Source organism: Ornithodoros turicata, chromosome 4 (genome assembly GCF_037126465.1).
Source record: "Ornithodoros turicata isolate Travis chromosome 4, ASM3712646v1, whole genome shotgun sequence".
NCBI classification, from domain to species: Eukaryota; Metazoa; Arthropoda; class Arachnida; order Ixodida; family Argasidae; genus Ornithodoros; species Ornithodoros turicata.
Window position 1 is genome coordinate 11,775,928 of NC_088204.1, and position 18,865 is coordinate 11,794,792.

The 18,865-nt window shown below is 43.5% G+C and overlaps 2 protein-coding genes and 1 non-coding gene across 4 annotated transcripts; 2 read left to right on the forward strand and 1 right to left on the reverse strand.

Annotated features, from left to right (window-relative positions):
* Nucleotides 1-933: 933 nt before the first annotated feature.
* Nucleotides 934-10,418, reverse strand: LOC135391051 (small glutamine-rich tetratricopeptide repeat-containing protein beta-like). Of its 2 annotated transcripts, XM_064621133.1 has the most exons (11): nucleotides 10,316-10,418; nucleotides 9,539-9,651; nucleotides 9,115-9,227; nucleotides 8,757-8,826; nucleotides 7,976-8,075; nucleotides 7,804-7,908; nucleotides 6,248-6,380; nucleotides 3,171-3,269; nucleotides 2,943-2,980; nucleotides 1,246-1,317; nucleotides 934-1,178 (listed from the first exon to the last, which is right to left on the reverse strand). In XM_064621133.1, exons 2-11 carry the CDS (start codon nucleotides 9,636-9,638, stop codon nucleotides 1,058-1,060), a joined length of 951 nt encoding a protein of 316 aa, XP_064477203.1. In that variant the 5' UTR covers nucleotides 9,639-9,651; nucleotides 10,316-10,418; the 3' UTR covers nucleotides 934-1,057. The 2 variants fall into 2 exon arrangements, with proteins under 2 accessions (XP_064477203.1, XP_064477204.1); XM_064621134.1 differs by lacking the exon at nucleotides 3,171-3,269.
* Nucleotides 10,419-10,743: 325 nt separating this feature from the next.
* Nucleotides 10,744-10,815, forward strand: Trnaq-cug (transfer RNA glutamine (anticodon CUG)). Its single transcript has one exon. It is a non-coding gene; the product is annotated as a tRNA-Gln (tRNA).
* A 4,390-nt stretch (nucleotides 10,816-15,205) lies between these two features.
* LOC135391052 (uncharacterized) lies at nucleotides 15,206-18,204 on the forward strand. The gene is made up of 4 exons (XM_064621135.1): nucleotides 15,206-15,344; nucleotides 16,297-16,328; nucleotides 16,919-17,161; nucleotides 17,951-18,204. Exons 2-4 carry the CDS (start codon nucleotides 16,326-16,328, stop codon nucleotides 18,053-18,055), a joined length of 351 nt encoding a protein of 116 aa, XP_064477205.1. The 5' UTR covers nucleotides 15,206-15,344; nucleotides 16,297-16,325; the 3' UTR covers nucleotides 18,056-18,204.
* Nucleotides 18,205-18,865: the final 661 nt, after the last annotated feature.

The following is an 18,865-nucleotide window of genomic DNA, read 5'->3' on the forward strand; positions in this document are numbered from 1 at the left end:
ACTGAAAATTGCGACTAAATTGCGTGGACGCAGTGGCATGGTAAACAGCGGTGTTCAGCTCAACACCCATAAAATTTCTATATACAACCAGAATTTAATCTAACTGTAGGCCTTACACGATGCATAAAGCGTAGTGCGGTTGCGCTGGGGCGGATGCGCACAACTGTGTACTAGTTTCGGTTTCGGCTAGCGAATGCGTAGTGATGCATTTGCAGACGAACGTAACCACATCGAAAGCTCCGCGCGTCGCTTTGCAGCTGCTCTACTATTCATGTACGTCGCTGTTTCTGCAACGTACAAATTCAAACGCGCTACACGAAACAGCTTGGTAACAGTAAACTGCTATGATATTCGAAAATAAAATCGAATATTCGAAAACTTCGCAGCCCGTGCAATGCAAGATGGAATTGGTAGGTGCAATCTTCTACCCATTTGGTAACATTGCTCCTCCAAGGTATTCGTTCAGAGATGGCACGGTGTCGGCGCTCTGCGGGGAAACTATGAACTACCGTAGTGTGGATAGCTTCCTCACGTAATCTGCTTTTACACGTTTATTCCGTGTTCAGTGCAGTAGGTGGAGCATTGGGGAACCGGACAGTATCGTACCATCGTGGCGCGAGTCATCTTCCGGTGAATATACACTAGAATTACGGAAAAATAACATCAACTACGAACATCGGCCCGCGTGTTGTCCACACTAGACAGGTGACTGTGACGCCCCCTATAGGTATATAGTATCAAGCGTACTAGCACTCCATATTCGCACTTTCGTGTGAAAGCATCCCGTATTTATGTTAGCCACAAGTCTGTTTTCCCTTTCCTCATCACTATTTAACGCGAGATAAAGCATCCAATGCCTAAATATATTGACATAATCTAACGCTCTACTCGGGTACGAGCTCCTGTCCGTAAAAGCATCTAAGCGTCATGCAGTACAAATGAAAGTGCTTCTTTATTGAAATGCCTGCATGGAGCGACCTGTACAACGTGCACTGTTGCACTTGTAGTTCGTTTCCACATTGTAGATACTGTGAAGCATAGCTACAGGAGGTAGTTCCTACTGTGGTTCATTTTCAGGTCCCTCTTGGCTGTTGGCACCCGAGGAGTTCATGTGGCGTCGAAGCTGATCCACGAGTTCTGGGTTGGCAGCCTGCATTTGAGATGCTAGCTGCTGACCCCTGAAAACGTGAGTCGTACGTAATTACAACAAAGGCGTCGGCGATTGTTCACGGCGTGTGTGCTTACGCTTGAAGTAAGGCATCCAGACCGCCGCCCGTACCACCCTGTGCAAGCCCGCCAGACATCAAGCCGCTCATACTGAAAGGATAGTTGAATATCGATCACAGGTCTGAGGTCTGATTTACTACTAAAGTTGGACGTGAGATACTGATAGCCTAGTCATACCGCATAACTTGCGGCCCTAAACGTTACGGCCAACGCAAGAATAGGTAGACCCTGAAGTTTTCGTGTTTTATATTTTTCCAAATTCGGGGAGGTAGAAATCGGGTCAATAAATTGATGTCGAAAATTCGTGCAAATTCGTGCAGAAAAATTACCATCAGACTAAGTTCGGGGAGAAATCGGGCATTATTGTAGAATAAACGTTCACTGTACCGTTTATCCAGAGCGCCAGGAGTAAGGGGCAGTCGCATATTTTGTGAGAAACTAGTATGTCGACGCCTTGAAGTGCCTAGCCTAGGTGCAGTTTTGCAGGTAGAAATCGGGTTTAACCCTAGATAGGTGAACCTCAATTCGGGGTGCGAATTCGGGGGAAAATTGGGTTTAACCCTAAAACATCAGGGTCTAAGAATAGGCCGTAGTTAGGTGAAGGCTGTATCCTGTAGTATAACTAGGGCCTGACTTTTTAGGGTTAAACCCGTATCCGCCCGATATTTACCCCCCGAACGAAATCTGTAAAATTCGGGTTTAACCTGAACCTACCCGAAAACATCCGGGTCGCGTGGCACACTCATAAGCGTGCATTAAAATAAAGTTTGATAACATTGCTAAACATTAGTTCCATGTTAAGGCAAATTTTTATTAAACAAAGAAAAAATCACCCGAATTCCTAACGACAGAATATGCCGTAACGGGATTTAACCCGAATACACCCGAATTTTAAAATGAAAAATATCACCCGATATTTACCCCCCGAATTTGGCCAAAAATAAAACCCGAAAAAGTCAGGCCCTAAGTATAACCAATTACAACAATCGTGCTGCTTGCTGGGTTCAACATAATGCATCTTACTTGAGGGTCAAATTTTCTTACTTTCTGTGTGCCTGCAGATTCATTTTTTGGACTCCGATTATTGCAGCTCATCAGCAATCTGTTCATTGCGAACGGTTGAACAATTGAACAGGTTCATCACGTTTTTGGCGTTCGAGATACCTATTTCCTTCCGATATACTTGTAAATATACTTATAAATGTTCTGGACTCCGCTTATGCCGCCGTAGCCTTTCCCTCAGACGCGTTAAAATTTGGATATGGTCGCTAAATATTACGGAACAAATTTTAGTTTTGCCAGAAAGGTGAGCAGCGTACATGGACAATTCTTAGTGCCGAGTATCCCAATCCTTTCTGCTGTTAAGACTAGGCAGTTTGGAGCTTACAGAAACGTTGAGAACCCCATTCTTTTTACACCTGTTTCTCCGTGAAGGCCTTATCGCTGCCGTCTGTCATGGCCTCAATTTCAGTTTTTGGCACAGAATTTATGCCTTTCTAATTGTTTACGTAGCTGACACTAAAAAAAATTAATGCAATTTTTGTAATGTAATCTTAATTCTTAATCGAGTTAATAAAATAAATTAAGTGAAATTAAAAGTCACCAAAGCAAATTCTATACCCAAAACATGGCCTACACATTTTAGAGGGCCAACTAGGCTATTAAACATACCGTACTCAAAAAATACTACGAAAAGGACAAGGAAGTGAACTCACATATTTTGCATGTTAGGATCCTGCATCAGTGCTGCAGCCTGCATGTAGAAATATAACATCTAATATCTGTTCTGAACACCCAGTGCACAAACTGTAACAGCAGAAGCAGCAGCCACGTGCATGCACAATTTTCCAGATGTTGCAACATCCGCCGGCTTACTAGAGTAAGTCAGCTTCTAATTCATCCCCTTGGGTTTTATATCTGAATAAAAATAAAGATCTTTTTACCATGTTCATGAGTGTAGGGTTGCCAAGGACGGAGCTCAAGTCAAAAGGAGCTGTGGCTCCGCCCCCAGCCCCGTGGTGTAAGTCCCCGCCTCCATTACTCTATAAAGAGAGAGAAAAAATAAAAAAATAAAAATTCAAACTGAGTTTCAAGGGTACTTAGAACAAAACATAGTCCAATTCAGGCATAACATAACTGTGTACTGAAATTTCTTTTGCTTAAAATGCCACTGCCAACTAAATCTGGTGTTCTCAGGACCCTATCGAATTAATGTCATTGCAGTCCACGTCTCGCATTGTTTTTTCCCAAAAAATACCGTTTTGTATTGCTTGCTGTCTGACGTGGAAGTATCGCAAAATTAACATCTCTGATGTGGGGTGTCTACCAAATTGCAGCCTTCAAGTTCCCTGAATTTTCCACGTTTTCACTGTCTATTTCATGCGAGTTCCCTGACCAAAACAAGAGGGAACTTGGTGCCCGCTGCTATGTTTTTGTGCCCAGATCCCTCATAAAACAGATCATACATTGAGTATAGACCTCACCCTGTTTGTAAACATACGACTTCATAGTGTTCGGCAGCGCCACTAGTTTGGTAGTGTCGAACTATGCTCTTAGCTAAGGGGCGAACAAGGCCGCACCTGAAAACCACGGCCTTGAGGCGATCACGACAATCCCTGAAAGGGACGTGACCTTTGTTCTTACTTTTCTTTCAATAGGAGGTAGCAAACAAGTGTCCATTCAAGGAAACCAGCCCTCCCCTTACGATCTGTTTCGGTTTCAGTCTGTCTACCAACGTCATGATGACGTTTCTCGGGTAGAGGTTTATTAAGAAAGGCTGCCCTACTTTACTGCCTCTGAGCTTGTGGTATTGGCGAATCGCTGTGCATCGCCACAGCACTTGTCCGAGAGTTTCCCTGACGATTTCCGGTTTTCCAGGTTGGTAGACACCCTTGTATGATGTCATACGGTGCACAATCTGCCACGTGTCTGGCAACACTGCTCCTCCAGGGTCGATTTCCGTATTCCCACCACAGCCGCTGAATGTCTTGCAATGTGGGGCGGAGGGTGGAGACCGGGAAGGCGTGTGTGCCATTGGAGGCATATGCCAGAGCTCCCGGTTATGTAACCTGCTCTTGCAGAATCGGGCAATTTTTAAGTCTTGCGGGTTCTTTCGAAAATTTAACGCATTAATTAACGCAGAAATTTATTTATAATACGGAATACAATAATTTTTTTAGTCCACTTTAACGGCTTTAAAGTGGCACTTTAACGAAATTGTGGAACTAATGACTCCTGTGTAACGGAAGGAAATGTACACGACACTACCACACATACTGAGCTAGCTTACAATCCAATACAGTTTGTACTTATGTTGAGAGAATGACTTGTAACTGAGATGTTATACACAAGCAGTCAGTCACAGGGCAGAATGAAACAGCTACTGTGCTACTGACCAATGACCTGGAAATAAGTAACACAATAAACAAAACAAATTTGTTTCCTTGTGAACGGTATGGAAGCCGTGTAATCTAGCATCAGCACGATGCACTTGTATGGAAGAGCAAATCGAAGTAAACATGTTTGCTGTGCTGTACACTCGTGCTGAATGTTGCTATTGAGGCGACAAAGGCGACAAGTGAGCAAACGAAAGAGCTGAACACGGAGCAAGTGAGCAAAAGGTGAGCAGAGCAGGAGCTGAGTCAACAAACGTACAGCTCTGTGAAGAGCGAGTGAGCGAGCAGAAGTGAGCAAACAAGGAGCTGAATGGCAGATGAGCAAGCAGGAGCCACAAGCGCAGGCTTCTGACCACGGATAAAAGGCAGCTCTGACACGGGAATTATTGAACAAGTCAAGTTCAAGTATCTTTAACGTTTCCTTTGTAGAATTTTTAAACGTGCTGGATCGGAATAAGATAAATTAAGTCAGAGGCACGGCATCAAAGTTTCAAGATAAATTTTAAACATCTCAACATGTACCGAAATATGGTAACACTGTGGAGAAAGTGCACGAACATCTAAATGTTGAAGGGGTTTCCCTACGCCCGTTAAGCGACTGCTATCCGGCCGGCTGATCTACCTCCCACTGGACTGACCGTCGGAGTCAAGGTCACGTGGCTTACACAAGGCTTCTCGAACTAGTGGAGAAGATGGAGAAACATATAGGTCTATGATAAGGTACCTAGAAACACATGCCCTCCCTCCAGAATAACAGTACCCAAGTTACTCTCAGAGGATGCTACATGATCATAGGGTGCTTGAATACTACTAGCTCCCTTTGCGTAGGGTGGAGTTACCCTTTCCAGAAGCATGTACCACGAAGCCGCCATTTTGAAGCCCTGGGTCACCAAGCCTGGACGCTGTGTTCCGCTTTCACCAAAATTCCTCATGTCTCCTCTGCTATTTCTTTACTCAATTTGGAAGTGTAACATATAGTAGCATATAGTAGCCAAGTTGCTACTATATGCGATGGCTACAAAGCGATGGCTTTGTCAATGCAGCGCATGCTGTGTGTGGGCTTCAAGATGGCGGATATCGTAGCAGATGACAGGTTTTCTCCACTGTGTACAGAGGGAGCTAGTATTTGTGCATCCTATTCACTCCGAGATCCAACGGTGTCGGCGCACTGCGGTTTTGCAGAACTACCGTAGTGTGGATGCGTCGTCTGCTATTACATGTTTATCCCGTGTTCAGTGCAGTAGGTGCAGCATTGGGGAACCGAGCAGTATCGTACCATCGCGGCACAAGTGATCTACAAGAATTACGGAAAAGAACCATCAATTCTGAACGTCGGGCCGCGTGTTATCCACACTAGGAAGGTGACGGTGTCGCCCCCTATAGGTCGATCTTGCAGCGAATACAGTCAGGCCTGGATTTATGAACACTCAGTTTACGAATTCCCTTGCTTTACGAACGCTGGGACTCTTTGGATAAGGCACCACCCCTTGTTTTTCCCAAACAGTTTACGTGCCCTGGATTAACATTAAAACACATTTTGTTCAAGTGCACGTTCGTGGAGACTCGTCAGCCCTGGAAGGGATTTTTCTTCCTGCAAGCCAACCAAAGATGTTACGTGATCTTACAGACATTCCCCTGAGCTTTTCTTCTGCGACCCTCAGGTTGTTGATGTAGCTTTGGTTGTCTGGGTCCAGCTCTACCGCCTTTTGGTAGGACTCCTTGGCCTTTTGATGCTCGTTCAAGCTAGCGTAAGCAAGGCTGAAACATCAATCGGGAAAAGATCAGATTGACGACTCCAAAAATCAACGGTTTGCATTCAGGTGGTGCCAACGTTTAGTGTATTACACTTTGTATGTGTGTTTTTATTGGTATAGAAATGAGTCATAGGTTCAGTTGATATAACCAACATGGCTGCTGCTGATCGAGACTAAGTACAGTTTCATCATGTGATTCATGTTGTACCAAAACTGTTATGCGCTTGAATTGCCCAATTCTCTTGTGATAGAGACATGGTATTTCGAGAACAGGTTATCGTAGCAGTCTTCAAGCATTACCCATATGGGTTTGTTTGTTTTTTCCTAACAAACAAATAAACCCATATGGATTAAAAAGTTAGGTTTTGGGTCAATTTAGCATATTTAGAAGACAAGCTTTGAATACCTATAGTTAACTATTAATAGAGAAGAAATGTACAGCTGCTGTCAGATCTAGTTGCAATGCTGTGGAGCATTGCCGTCTGGTCTTCAGCGTAAGTCACAGCGTGCTTCCAGCAAAGCAGTGATTGCAAAGCGGAGACCGATAGTGGGTGGAATATCCGCCCGACAGAGCATGCCGAACAGCTGTCACGAGGCAGTGTAAGTGTGACAGCAGCTGTACTACAGTGTCCTAATTTGCAAACGCTTCGCCAGGAAGTTTCCTTTTTTTCCCTCAGACTACCATGCACGCGACTTGACCACAGCACCCAAAACACTGTTATACCCCATGCCACACGGCAAACTGAATGGCACTCCCAGCGTATGCCATTCGCACCGAATGTCATTCATTTGTATTGCATAGAGCTACACTAAGAAAAATAATATCATTCGCAAATGACATCACTGTTGTTGATTAAGACGCCAAGGCCAAACATGTGAAGCTACTATATACAGGTGCATTCGATATATTTTTATTTTTTGCAAAACTAGCGAAACATTTGATTATTTCACAAAATCGCTGCTTTTGGACGACACTTAGGTTGCCAAATATCACTAGTCAAGACAAGCAAGAAGCCCATCTGGACCACACTTGGCAACATGGCAACGAGGGTAGTTCTCCGAGAAAGAGTGTTAAGCCTTTTTGCTTGATGTCAAAAGTTATTAAAACCGTGGTAATATATTGGAGTACAACTTTTAATTTGTGTTTAATTTTTTTCTAATGGTTTATCATCGATTTTGCTACTAATATCTTTCCTAACAAGGGTACACAGTTGGTGCGAGAGGGAAAAGCAAATGTGTTCCTCGAACTCATTCGCATGTACTGGCATTTCGTTTCACCGTGCGACATGTAACAAATTCATCTGGGAGTGACATTCAATTTGCTGTGTGACCGGGGTACTGCTTGGTAGACATGTGCTGAAATTATCCAGTCAATCTTGCATATTCTTGGAACTACCAGAAAAGAAAAAGAAAAAAAGAAAACATACCCAATGCGGCCATATGCTTTGCCATACTTGGGATCAATTTTAAGTGCTCTCTGACAGTCCTTGATGGCTTCCATGTGATTGTTAAGTTTACTATAAGCAGCAGCCCTGGAAGAAAGGATAGTTGTCAGTCATCTATACAAAAATTATGAAGCAAAACAGGGGGGAGTTTTACCTGTTGCAGAAGTAGACTGCGTTGTGTCCATCAAGAGAAATTGCTTTGGTGTAGTATTCCAGGGCAGCTGGGTACTGTTCTTCCTTCATCATGTTGTTACCTATGCAGTAATGTTCATACAGTCAGTATCGAGTACAGAGGAACATGGGGCCCGACTTTTTGGGGTTATATTTTGCTTCAGTAATTTGAGTGTAATTGAATTGAATCACACCTCATTCAACTCAGTTCTAATTAAATTGGATTAATTTAGGCGTAAATCTGTGATTTACTCAGCAGAATACACGTGACACACCAGTAGACACAGAGTATCAATGTTTAGTCAATGCATCTAGGAGGCAGCATGGTCTCTGTTTTGACAGTTTCTATAAGCATATTTATGCATTTACAACATAGTTTCCAAAGTTCTGTGTTAGTTGTGATGACTTCGGATCCCCCTGGTCTTCCCGTTTTCGGGAAAAGACCGAGTTAAACCTATTCAGTTCTCTCAAGAGTTAAACCCTGTTTTTGCTGATGTCCATCGGGGGTAAATATCGGACGTAATCAGGTATAACCCAAAAAAGTCAAACCCTAATTATGAACAGCTACAGGTGCACCTTGTCATTTCACTGACAAAATTAGCAACTTTGAAAAACATTCATCAATTTAAAATATTCATCTTCTAAAGAATTTGAAGTGATTTTTTAGAATCCTTTTTAGCGAATGTTGCGGAAATGTTGCAATAAACTCTATCGGTAGAGAACTTGAAGTATGGATGATGATGCATGAAGTCAAAGGACATTACCTTCTTGTTTGTACATCTCAGCCTCTGCTTGCTGAGCAGGTGACGGTTCGAGCACTGTATGGGCTTGAGCCTGCAATAACAATATAACGTGGTTAACAATATAAAAATGGTTATTAATATCTAAAAATGGCTTGTTGTCTGTGCCAACATATTCTGCTTTAACTGATGCTATGTACATAAGCTGAGGGAAAAAGCGACAACTTTATTTGGATGACGACGATTGGGGTGTTTCGTAGCGACAGGTGATACCTCCACCCCACTGTAAGCGGTAACTTGGTGTAGAGTGTAATGATGAGCCCCATAGTGAGGACCGAAGTGAGGAAGGAATATAAGTGTGGAAGTAAAGGTGAACACTTGCTGCGTCATGAAGAGAAACTTCTCGAAACATTTCCAAAAGTGTCCGCTGCTCCAGCAGATGGCTCTGTGTGTCCACGCTGACTCCGTACGCAGTCTCCAGACATTGTACAGCGACTGCATTACGTATTAAAATACATTAAAGTGCATTTAATAAACTGCATCAAAATAAAAAGGAAGCACAGGGCATGAGCCACGCAGAACAATGAAGAAAGAAAACAGGACTTTTTGTCCAAAAATTTGGTACAGCTGCTGATTCCTGTGCAGACGACACGAGCAGAAAGTGCAGAATGCAGGATGTTAATATCGGCTGCAGATTTTGTGAAGCACATTGTACTATTATACAAACATTGCAAAGTCCCTCACCACTGAACTCATGCATCATGTATAAAGAATAAAAATTTTTATAGCCAGTACTGTTAGTATACCTTCAACACTTTCTTTAGCGTCTGCTGTGAGTTCTTCTGTCTGCAGCTGTTGGCGGAGAAACTGTACTATTGAGAGCACCAATCTTTTCACGTCAGACATCACAGCAGAGTTCCTGCAAGAAGGAACACATTCTTTTTGAAAGTTGTTCATTAATTAACAGCTATTGCTCCCATTTCCCACATTTATGTAATACATTAAATAAATTCAATTCAAGTTTCCTACTGCTTTTTTTTTCTACTGCGAAGTGTTCTATTGCTGTCACCAGTTGAATTCTGCTATAAAAAATGTAATCAGAAGAATGAGATCGCAGGGACTCGTCATGGACAAATCAACCAGCTGGGCCCATACGCCATCGTGTAACTTTGTGACGTATTAGTATTACTTCAACAAAGTAATGACAAATTCAGTAAGCAAATATCGAACGTGTTTACAGCTCTTGCAGTCACAAGCGCGTGTAACAACTGTAATTTTACAATGATCAATAGCAAAGAATCCTGTCATTGCTCGTCCCAAATATTTCCACAGAGGGGTTCATGCTTGAAAAATTGTTGCAACATTTTTAGGCATCTTAGTAAGTGTGAATCGAGTTGATGAGTTCAACGCTATATCTGTAGCACAGCGCAGGGGAAATCGAACGGGCACTTCGGTATGTTGAGAACTTGCAACGCTCCTGTGAAGCACTAACGGACACACTGTATCCTAAGAGCTATGTTACTGGCTTCAACTGAGTTATGAGACATCATCAAAAGAATTAGGAAACGTGTACTTCCTCTTACCTGCGTGCGCCGGCCGATGTTAGTCCAAACCTCCGAACCGGCGTGACTTTTCGTTGCTTTCATATTGAAATACGTTGTATCTAGAGGTCGCCACAATTCGCCAATGGTAAGTATGACTGGGTATTGACGTTTTCCTACAACTCACTTTAGTTATCTGTCGAAATAAGAAATCAATTTGTTCAGTTGTAAAGTCTAAGGCGCTATATCCAAATATTTAAAGCCTATGTAGAAACCATGTAGTGACTGCTTGAGCAGCGCGAGCCGAGGTAGCCGAAATTCGAAGTGTCGAATATGATTTATAAGATTACAAATTGTTCCTTTGCTCGTCTACAAGAGAAAACAAACACATCGCAATTACAACAGAAAACCATAAACTTTTGTGTTATAAAGCCTGCCTTTATGTACCGTAATAAGTGTTCGTTTCGTGTGGTTCCATGGTGTAATGGTTAGCACTCTGGACTCTGAATCCAGCGATCCGAGTTCAAATCTCGGTGGAACCTGAAACTTTTTTTTTTCTTTTTTACTTTTTCTCTATATTTATTGAGTCGTTACACAGCCCTTCAAAACTTGCGCATCTTCTTCGTTCGGCACACATAATTAGATTTCGGGAATGCAACCAACTTGCATTTTGTTGCCATGTTCAGGTAGTAGATTGAAAGCACCTTGAACAAAATTAGCTGAATATTAATGATACTTCTGCATGATATAGGTTCGAATGGAACAAAAAGAAACAGTAAATTGACAAATAAAAATCCAAAACTTCCGTTCCAACTTCGAAGGTGTCGGCTGTCGGGAGCCGTCCTAGACTGCCGAGGCAAACTCCGTTTGGGGAACAAGAGAGAAACTGATGACCTCAGTGACTTTCATCTTTCATCCGTTTGGGGGTTTGAGGCAGTCTGGTGCAGGAAGACGGCGAATGTGTGATTACACGCCAGAACAATAATGATTAGAGTGTGGGGATAAGCATGCACTAAAAACTCCCGAAATATTAAGGCGACCATAGATTAAAAGTCTTCTAAATATGCAGTAAAATCGAAATCTATATGCAACGTTAATCCCAGTTCTTATAGTTTTAATAAAGCTATGCATCGAACGGATATTTTTTTGACAAAATTTGAGCATTATTAGGGACCACACGGGAAAATAAAGCCGCCTTCGTTCAGGAGCACATACCAATAAAGCGGGGCCTGTCCAACAGGTGTAAATCATGCAGCTGAAGACTTTGCTTCCGGCACTGCACCACGGTGTAGATTAAAATGCGAACGTCGCTCTCTTGGGAAAAGTAAAGAAAGTGCCGAAGGCGAAGTACGGTCCATCGACCACATAGAGAACGCGCTCCGGCACCAGGCTAACAGGCGAGGGCGCGAGAGAGGATCTCAAATACGTGTGGCGATATCATACGCCTGGCACAGCTTTGATGCTGAATCCTACTATTTCGCGCAGCGGAGCAGTCAGGGTGAAGCTGAACAACGCACGCTACTGAAAAAAAAAAAAAAAAAAAAAGAAGACCAGCATTTTCGCAATAGGATATCACAAAGCCCTTTCTAGATCAACAAACCCTCAAACGAATAAAGAAAAAAAAGAAAGAAAGAAAGAAAAGAAGAGGAAGAAGAAGAAAAAGGAAGCTCGCTCTCACACTTGGCCATCGGAACATATTGCAAAATATGCATTATTCACGCATTTTCATCCAAAATATGCCATAATGAACCGAACATGCATTTATATGCCCCATAAAACCCTTCTAGTTGGTCACAGGCAAAGACCAAACGCGTTTTTTCATCGTCAAGTACAAAACTATATATACAGGGTGGTCCACCAACCATGATATAAATTAATAGTGAAAAGCGTAGGCACCGGTTAGACATGCGGTCAAGGAATTTTTTTCTGCCAATAACTCTTGCCACACATTCGTTGTAACGTTCCTCCTCGAAGGAACCCAATAGTCCAAAACTGTGTCCTCTTCTTTCTTCCTCGTGACCCCACCCTCTCGTCCTCCTCGTTGGCACCTTACATTTGTAACATTTTTATTTCATTTCAGTTGACGGAAAGTTAATTTCTTGAATTGAACTCCGAAATTTCCCAAGGCAACCTAACGCTTTCTTTGCGGAAATGGGTTCCCCGTGGTCATTTTACTCAGTATAGCACATAATCCCACTTGTAATGCAATGGCAATTGCCGAAATAAATTCACCGAAAATCCGTGGAAATGAGCCCTAGGCTCCGCCTCTTTTTTGACGGCTCGTAACTTCATGAGAGAACTGATGTTCTGAGGCTGGAACAACATAGAAGGGACAATCACATACAAGGCCTCAAGTTGCCTAAGAAATTAACGATGAAAGATGAAAAGTCACTGAAAAGGTTAGCCAGCTGTAGGAATCGAACCAGAAGGAATCCTGTAGGAATCGTAATCCAGACGATGTGAGTTCGATTCCTACAGCTGGCTAACCTTTTCAGTGACGTTCATCTTTCATCGTAACTTCAGCGCAAAGCTGCGAAGAAAGGAGGTTACATTGACGCACCACACCAGGGGGGAAAGGGTTACAAGTAGGGTTGCCACATTTCGTTGTGAAAAATACCGGCTGAGGGAGAGGAGGTGGAATACAGGGAAAGGAGGAAAGGCTCGTGGAAAAGGGAAAGTGGGTGAGGGGTGGACGAGCACACACACACACACACACATATATATATATATATATATATATAGAGAGAGAGAGAGAGAGAGAGAGAGAGAGAGCGTGCTCGCTCAAGATAATACGAGGAAACATATGTTCCTGTGTGTGGTTGTATCATTGTGCTAGACATAACAATGATAATAATAATAACAATGAATAATAATAAGAACGAATAACTAAGAAAATGACTGGTGACTGCGGAGCTGGGTCTGCAGTGGAATATTGAAAGGAAAATCCCCTAAAAGCCCTTACGAAAGGTCTTGAGCCACAACTATTGGCAAAACGCTGCCGGTATCACCTTCCTACCGGCAACCGACAGAGCGCCCAAATAACCAGCCGTGCCGGTATAATACCGGCCTGGTGGCAACCCTAGTTACAAGCCTTACCCACGGAGCAAACACGCGCGGTGAGTACGGGAATCAGAGCTATCTTATCAAAAATGAGATCACCCGACGGCTTGTAACCCTTTCCCCCCTCGTGCGGCGTGTCAATATAACCTCCTTTCTTCGCAGCTTTGCGCACGAACTACGAGCCGTCAAAAAAGAGGCGGAGCCAAGGGCTCATTTCTACGGATTTTCGTCGAATTTATTTCGGCAATGGACCATTACCGACAACGCGTATGCGCATGCCCAGCCCTTGAGTCCGCCATTTTTGAGCCATCGCCAAAAACATCGCAATGGACCCACCTGCGGGCGACTGTCATGTTCATTGTGGGGAGATAATCGATTTCAAGGTTACGCGGACGTTTGAGGTCTGGTAATGAGTACAATGCGCTTTCACCTCTTTCCGCATTCTTCTTCCAATCTTCTCTTGCTACTTTCCCACGCAACGTACGTGCCAGTTCGTAATGCGTCACCATTATTGGGGGTAAAGACATGACGTTCGACATTCCGCCGCCAGGGGCGACGCGAATATGGAAAAGGTCCATTGCCATTGCATTACGAGTGGGATTATGTGCTATACTGAGTAAGATGACCACGGGGAACCCATTTCCGCAAAGAAAACGTTAGGTTGCCTTGGGAAATTTCGGAGTTCAATTCAAGAAATTAACTTTCCGTCAATTGAAATGAAATAAAAACGTTACCAATATGTGGCATAAGTTATTGGCAGAAAAAAATTCCTTGACCGCATGTCTAACCGGTGCCTACGCTGCGAACTGCGCGCATAGCAGACGACACCATCGGCACTGTCGTCTGCTACGGAATATCTTGTGGTTGAGACCCATGGTTAGAAGAGTACGAAAAGACGTTGAGAGCTCGCGCTGACTTGTAGCAGGAAGCATTATTTTATGCTTTACGCTTCTACCACTGGAGTATTCTGGGGAATGTCGCTCGTGTATCGTCCCAAAGCCAATTACCACGAGTCTCAAGAACTTCGTGCTCCCCTAGCTGTTAGGTGCATGCAAACGAGAAGCAGGATCCATTTCTGTAACACCAGAAATTAACTGGACATTCATAGCTGCGTAAACAGCAATGGGGGGCTTCATCGCAAGGGGCGACACTCATTGCTGGTGGTGATGTGGGGAATGAAATAATGAGCCCCTTCACAGTTTCGTAAATATTGCTTTGGTTTTCCGCAATTACATTCGGAACAAATATTTTTATTTCGTTTTTATACCGACCAAGCGAAGCAATATAGGTTTGAGAGGTACAACCCCGGAGCTTGGTGCCTGTGTCGCGTACACTTGTTCCCGCATGGACATGGTCCGGACGTATACGTATATGAGCGTGTTGAGGGTTTAAAATGTGTCATTCAAATTGGGGAATCTGCACGAACGACCTGGGCATTTTATATGTGGTTGGGGACAAAATCACGACACCATATACTGGCATGTCTATCAAGGAATTCCCAAGCGGATCAAGGAGGGGGGGGGGGGGGGTTAGTTTTGATATGTAAGTGGCTTCTTCGAAGGGGAGCCCATTGGAGCTCAAGTCCACTTATTTCAAAGCAGCATTGTTGCTGCCGAGAATGCTGAAAATAATCCACAGCGATAAAAGAGCTCCAAGTAGGCCTCCCCTTACACAACAATTTGCAGCGAGGACGATACATTCATCAATACGTCAATGCCCAGACACCAGACTTGACCACCAACCAAGCATGAAGTGAGAAAATGCCTGTCCTTTTGAGTCTTTTCCCATCAGTGTCCATTCGCCACAGTGATGCGTGGTCACGCGGCCGTGAAGAGGTGAGGTACGGAAGAGGGCAAGGGACCTTCGCAGAACAGGTTTTCGTCTCACAGCAGCCCACCCTCGTAGCAATCAGCAATCACAACCAGCAAAGGAGTACACATCCAGACACGTACAATCCCGTGTCTCCAAGTTTTTACGTCTCGGAGTTCAAATTCAGATCTTTTTGCAACGGGTAAGTTTTGTTGTTGTTGTAGTGTCTTTCGCAGACGACAGTACACGCGTTCGCAGACATATAGTTCTTCAGGACACATGCTTGACTTATCTTACGTACGTTACATACGTCTTATCGTACGTTGCCGTTTTCGCGGACGATCGCAGACGACGTTTTGGTTGATTGCCATGGGAAGTTCAAATATCGAACAAAATTTGAAGCTTGCGTAATGCTGCAGCATTTTTGATACATATATTTTGAGTAGAGCAGTCATGATTACAAACACACAATACGCCTTATACTCAAGCTAGGGTTCTTTTTCTGTTGACGCTATTTCGCATAAGAGAACTGCAGAGGAATATGATTACGTGATTTTCTGCGCAGTATTCCATTACTGTGTCCGAATTAGGTCGTAGATATTGCGATGGCCACGAGTTAATTTGCATAAAGACCGGCCCTAAGACGACAATTCTGTTATTAGTTCTGCAATCTCTGCTGACCCTTGAACTTGTTAGGGTATGCAGCAGTAGGGGTATATACGTGTTTGTATGCTGCAATGTCTTCATGTCACACAGGGTACTCACAACAATTTCTGCCGCGTAAGTTCATGGGGACTGTCACGGAAGCGCGCGTGGGATAAGCGTGCCGATTGTGGGCGTGAACGCGTCGGAACGCAATGTGGTCAATTAAATAAGAGGCAAAATCATGGATATAACTGTGATTTTGGCCAAACTTTCCTACTTTCTCTGCAGTGGTTACAATCGGAAGCTAATCGACGTGGTAATCAATTTGGACCAATGTTCACGCGGAAAATGCAGGCGAACAAAATGAATGACGCAGACACCGAAGGAGGGGGGGAAAGAGTTTTTTCCTGCTTTCTTTGCGATTTGGTGGAAGAGGCATCATGCTTCCTTGTTTTATTATATATTCTACAATGCTTATATTTATGATGTCATTTGCAATTTTGTTTCAGAGAGAACAGCTATCGTGCTGGTGCTGGCGATGGTAAGTCCTTATAAAAAAAAAAAAAAAACAGTACCTATAAAGTAAAGTGATTTTTATGCAGAGTTGACCTGATAAACTATAGTACAAGTGTGCGAAAAGACATTGATCGTATCTTCATGGACTTGAGTCTTTAGGCACCTCATGGTGGTAAAACTTAGCAGACAACATGCTTTGCACTTTCCCTTTAATGTTAGCACAGCTCACCTCATATGCTCATTAAGTGAGAAGGAAAGCCTCTTTCCAAAGCTTCAGCTGACCGTATGAGCAGTACCATTCGGAAAGTGTCAGAGGCAGAATGGCCACGATGCATTTCCTCAAACTGAGCAGGTGCTGCTGACCAAGCACCTTTATTTAACTTGCTGTCCACGTAAAATCTTTTTTTCCTGACAAGAGTTAGCTGTTGTAAAATTTATTTCGTTAACCTCGTATGCATCCTTTCTGATCCTGAAGGATAATGAGGGCAGAGAAATAACAGTCAAAATGCCTCCATTTGTGACTTTCCAAAGGTGGTACAGTTTCAAAACGAACACGAGGCACAAAAAGTTACAAATATAGTCTTATGAGAAACAACCTCGCACTTTTTTTTTCAGGTGGCGTGCGTCGCAGTAGCTGACATGATGCGTAAAAGCATTGTGTTTGACTCAAAAACACCCAAGGTGTTTTACTGCCCACAAGAAAAGCCCAGAGCCCTGGACAAGATGATCGTTAAGGCACGCCCCATCGAGAAGCTGTGCGAGTTTGGCGGAAAATCGCTACCAAAGAGCTACAAGTCTGACTGTTACAATGATATTGATGAGTCAGAGTATGCGTGTGCAGAGAAGCAGAGGATTCTGGTAAGATACTTTCGTAGTGCGTTCACACGAAAAATGCCTTGCGCTGTACATAGTAGTACATGTAGTACATAGTAGTCAATTCAACAAATGAACTTCAGTAAGCATAACCTGTACACTGTCTCAACAGTTTAACCACATAAACATCTACGATGTTCTCCCTCCAAATATGCCCATTCGCTACGATTTCCGTTAGTTATTTCTGCTTCCGTTTCTGATACCAGACTTTCCATTTAGTTTCTGTTACTGTTTCTTGTATTCGAACGGCTGTTATGGCACTGCTGACAGACAGAGCTTTAAGCTCCGACTTCACCCCCTTTTGCATATGTGGTGCTTAAGTGTAAACTGGACAAACCACACAAGTAATTTGGCCACCCCAGCAACACCCCTAGTACTCCCCTGCTGATTTAAACAATTAAAAAAAAAAAAAAGAGCCAGTACCAGAATTCAATACCGGCCAATCATTTTAGTTTCTGGGAATGGAGGAACGTGGTATGCGTTTCTGTTACTGTTACCACTTCCAATTTTGGTAATACACTGTACCTTCGACTACCACTGTTCTAGTTTGTATATCTTCCCACATCTTGCAATGGACAGACATGCTAGAACTTGTATGCCACAAAGACATAAGCTGGCATATGATCAAGATGAAATCCAGCGCTACGTTTTGGCGTTAGCAGATGCTCATCTCACATTTTGAATCTCTGTTGTTCATAGGTGACCACTAAATTGCTTTGTCAATGCTTCTACATGTGTGCACATTTACTTATGTGAATTTTTGCTTCCCTGCAGTTGAGAATCAACCCACCTAATGACACAGAAGCCACCACCACCTTACCACCCACAACTAAGACCACCTATAAGAAGGGCAAGCACATCAAGATCTACAACCTCTGAGAAGCTTTGAAAAAAGCGGACTTCACGTTGAGGCAGCTATTTCTCAACACATGTCACGTTCAACATGTGTCGTGTTACTATAATGTTATGCCATAGAAACATGTTTCGTACATTGTCTATTTAAATAATAAAGACACATTAAAGGAGCAGCGAAATGCCCCTCCATAAACTTTTCCGTCTCTGACTGCGACATGTTGTGCAACGAACAACATCAGCTCTTGCAAAGGAACAAGGAGTGCCGATGACCAATAGTGCGGGGGAAGAAGCTTCCTCTAACACACCCTCTCGAAACACTGCGCTCCAGAAAAGAGCGACGTGACTGATGTCACCAATCCCGACGGGAGGGCCAATCGGGTGGCACGTAGCAGTAGCAGACGTGTTTTTTTTAGATAAGAGCTCACGGCTGCTCGCAGGTCTGCTGACGTTACGCGAGAAGATCGGGCCTGGCCGACGGCTCCTTTTCACAAGCACTTGGGTGCCTGGTGGCTCCAGACAAACTGCTCGATGAAGGCTTCAAGCCACGTTAAATGTCACTTCCTTGCACCTTGAAAAGCGCTTGGAAGGGCTTGACAGAAAACATGTCAGGGGAGTAGAAATTATAGTAGTTACAAGCCCTGGAACACTAACTTCGCAAAAAATATCCCTCCCGCGTCTGACGCAGATTAGTCAGCTGGCCACTTTGCTCTCGCACTGTAGCAGACTATTTTCGGCAGCCAATAAAAGTGCTCGGGTGAGGAGCTGGGAGAGCTTGTGCTTCCCAAAAGGAAATATTTTTTGCGTGACAGTCCCTAAAGGCAGTACGTTCCATAT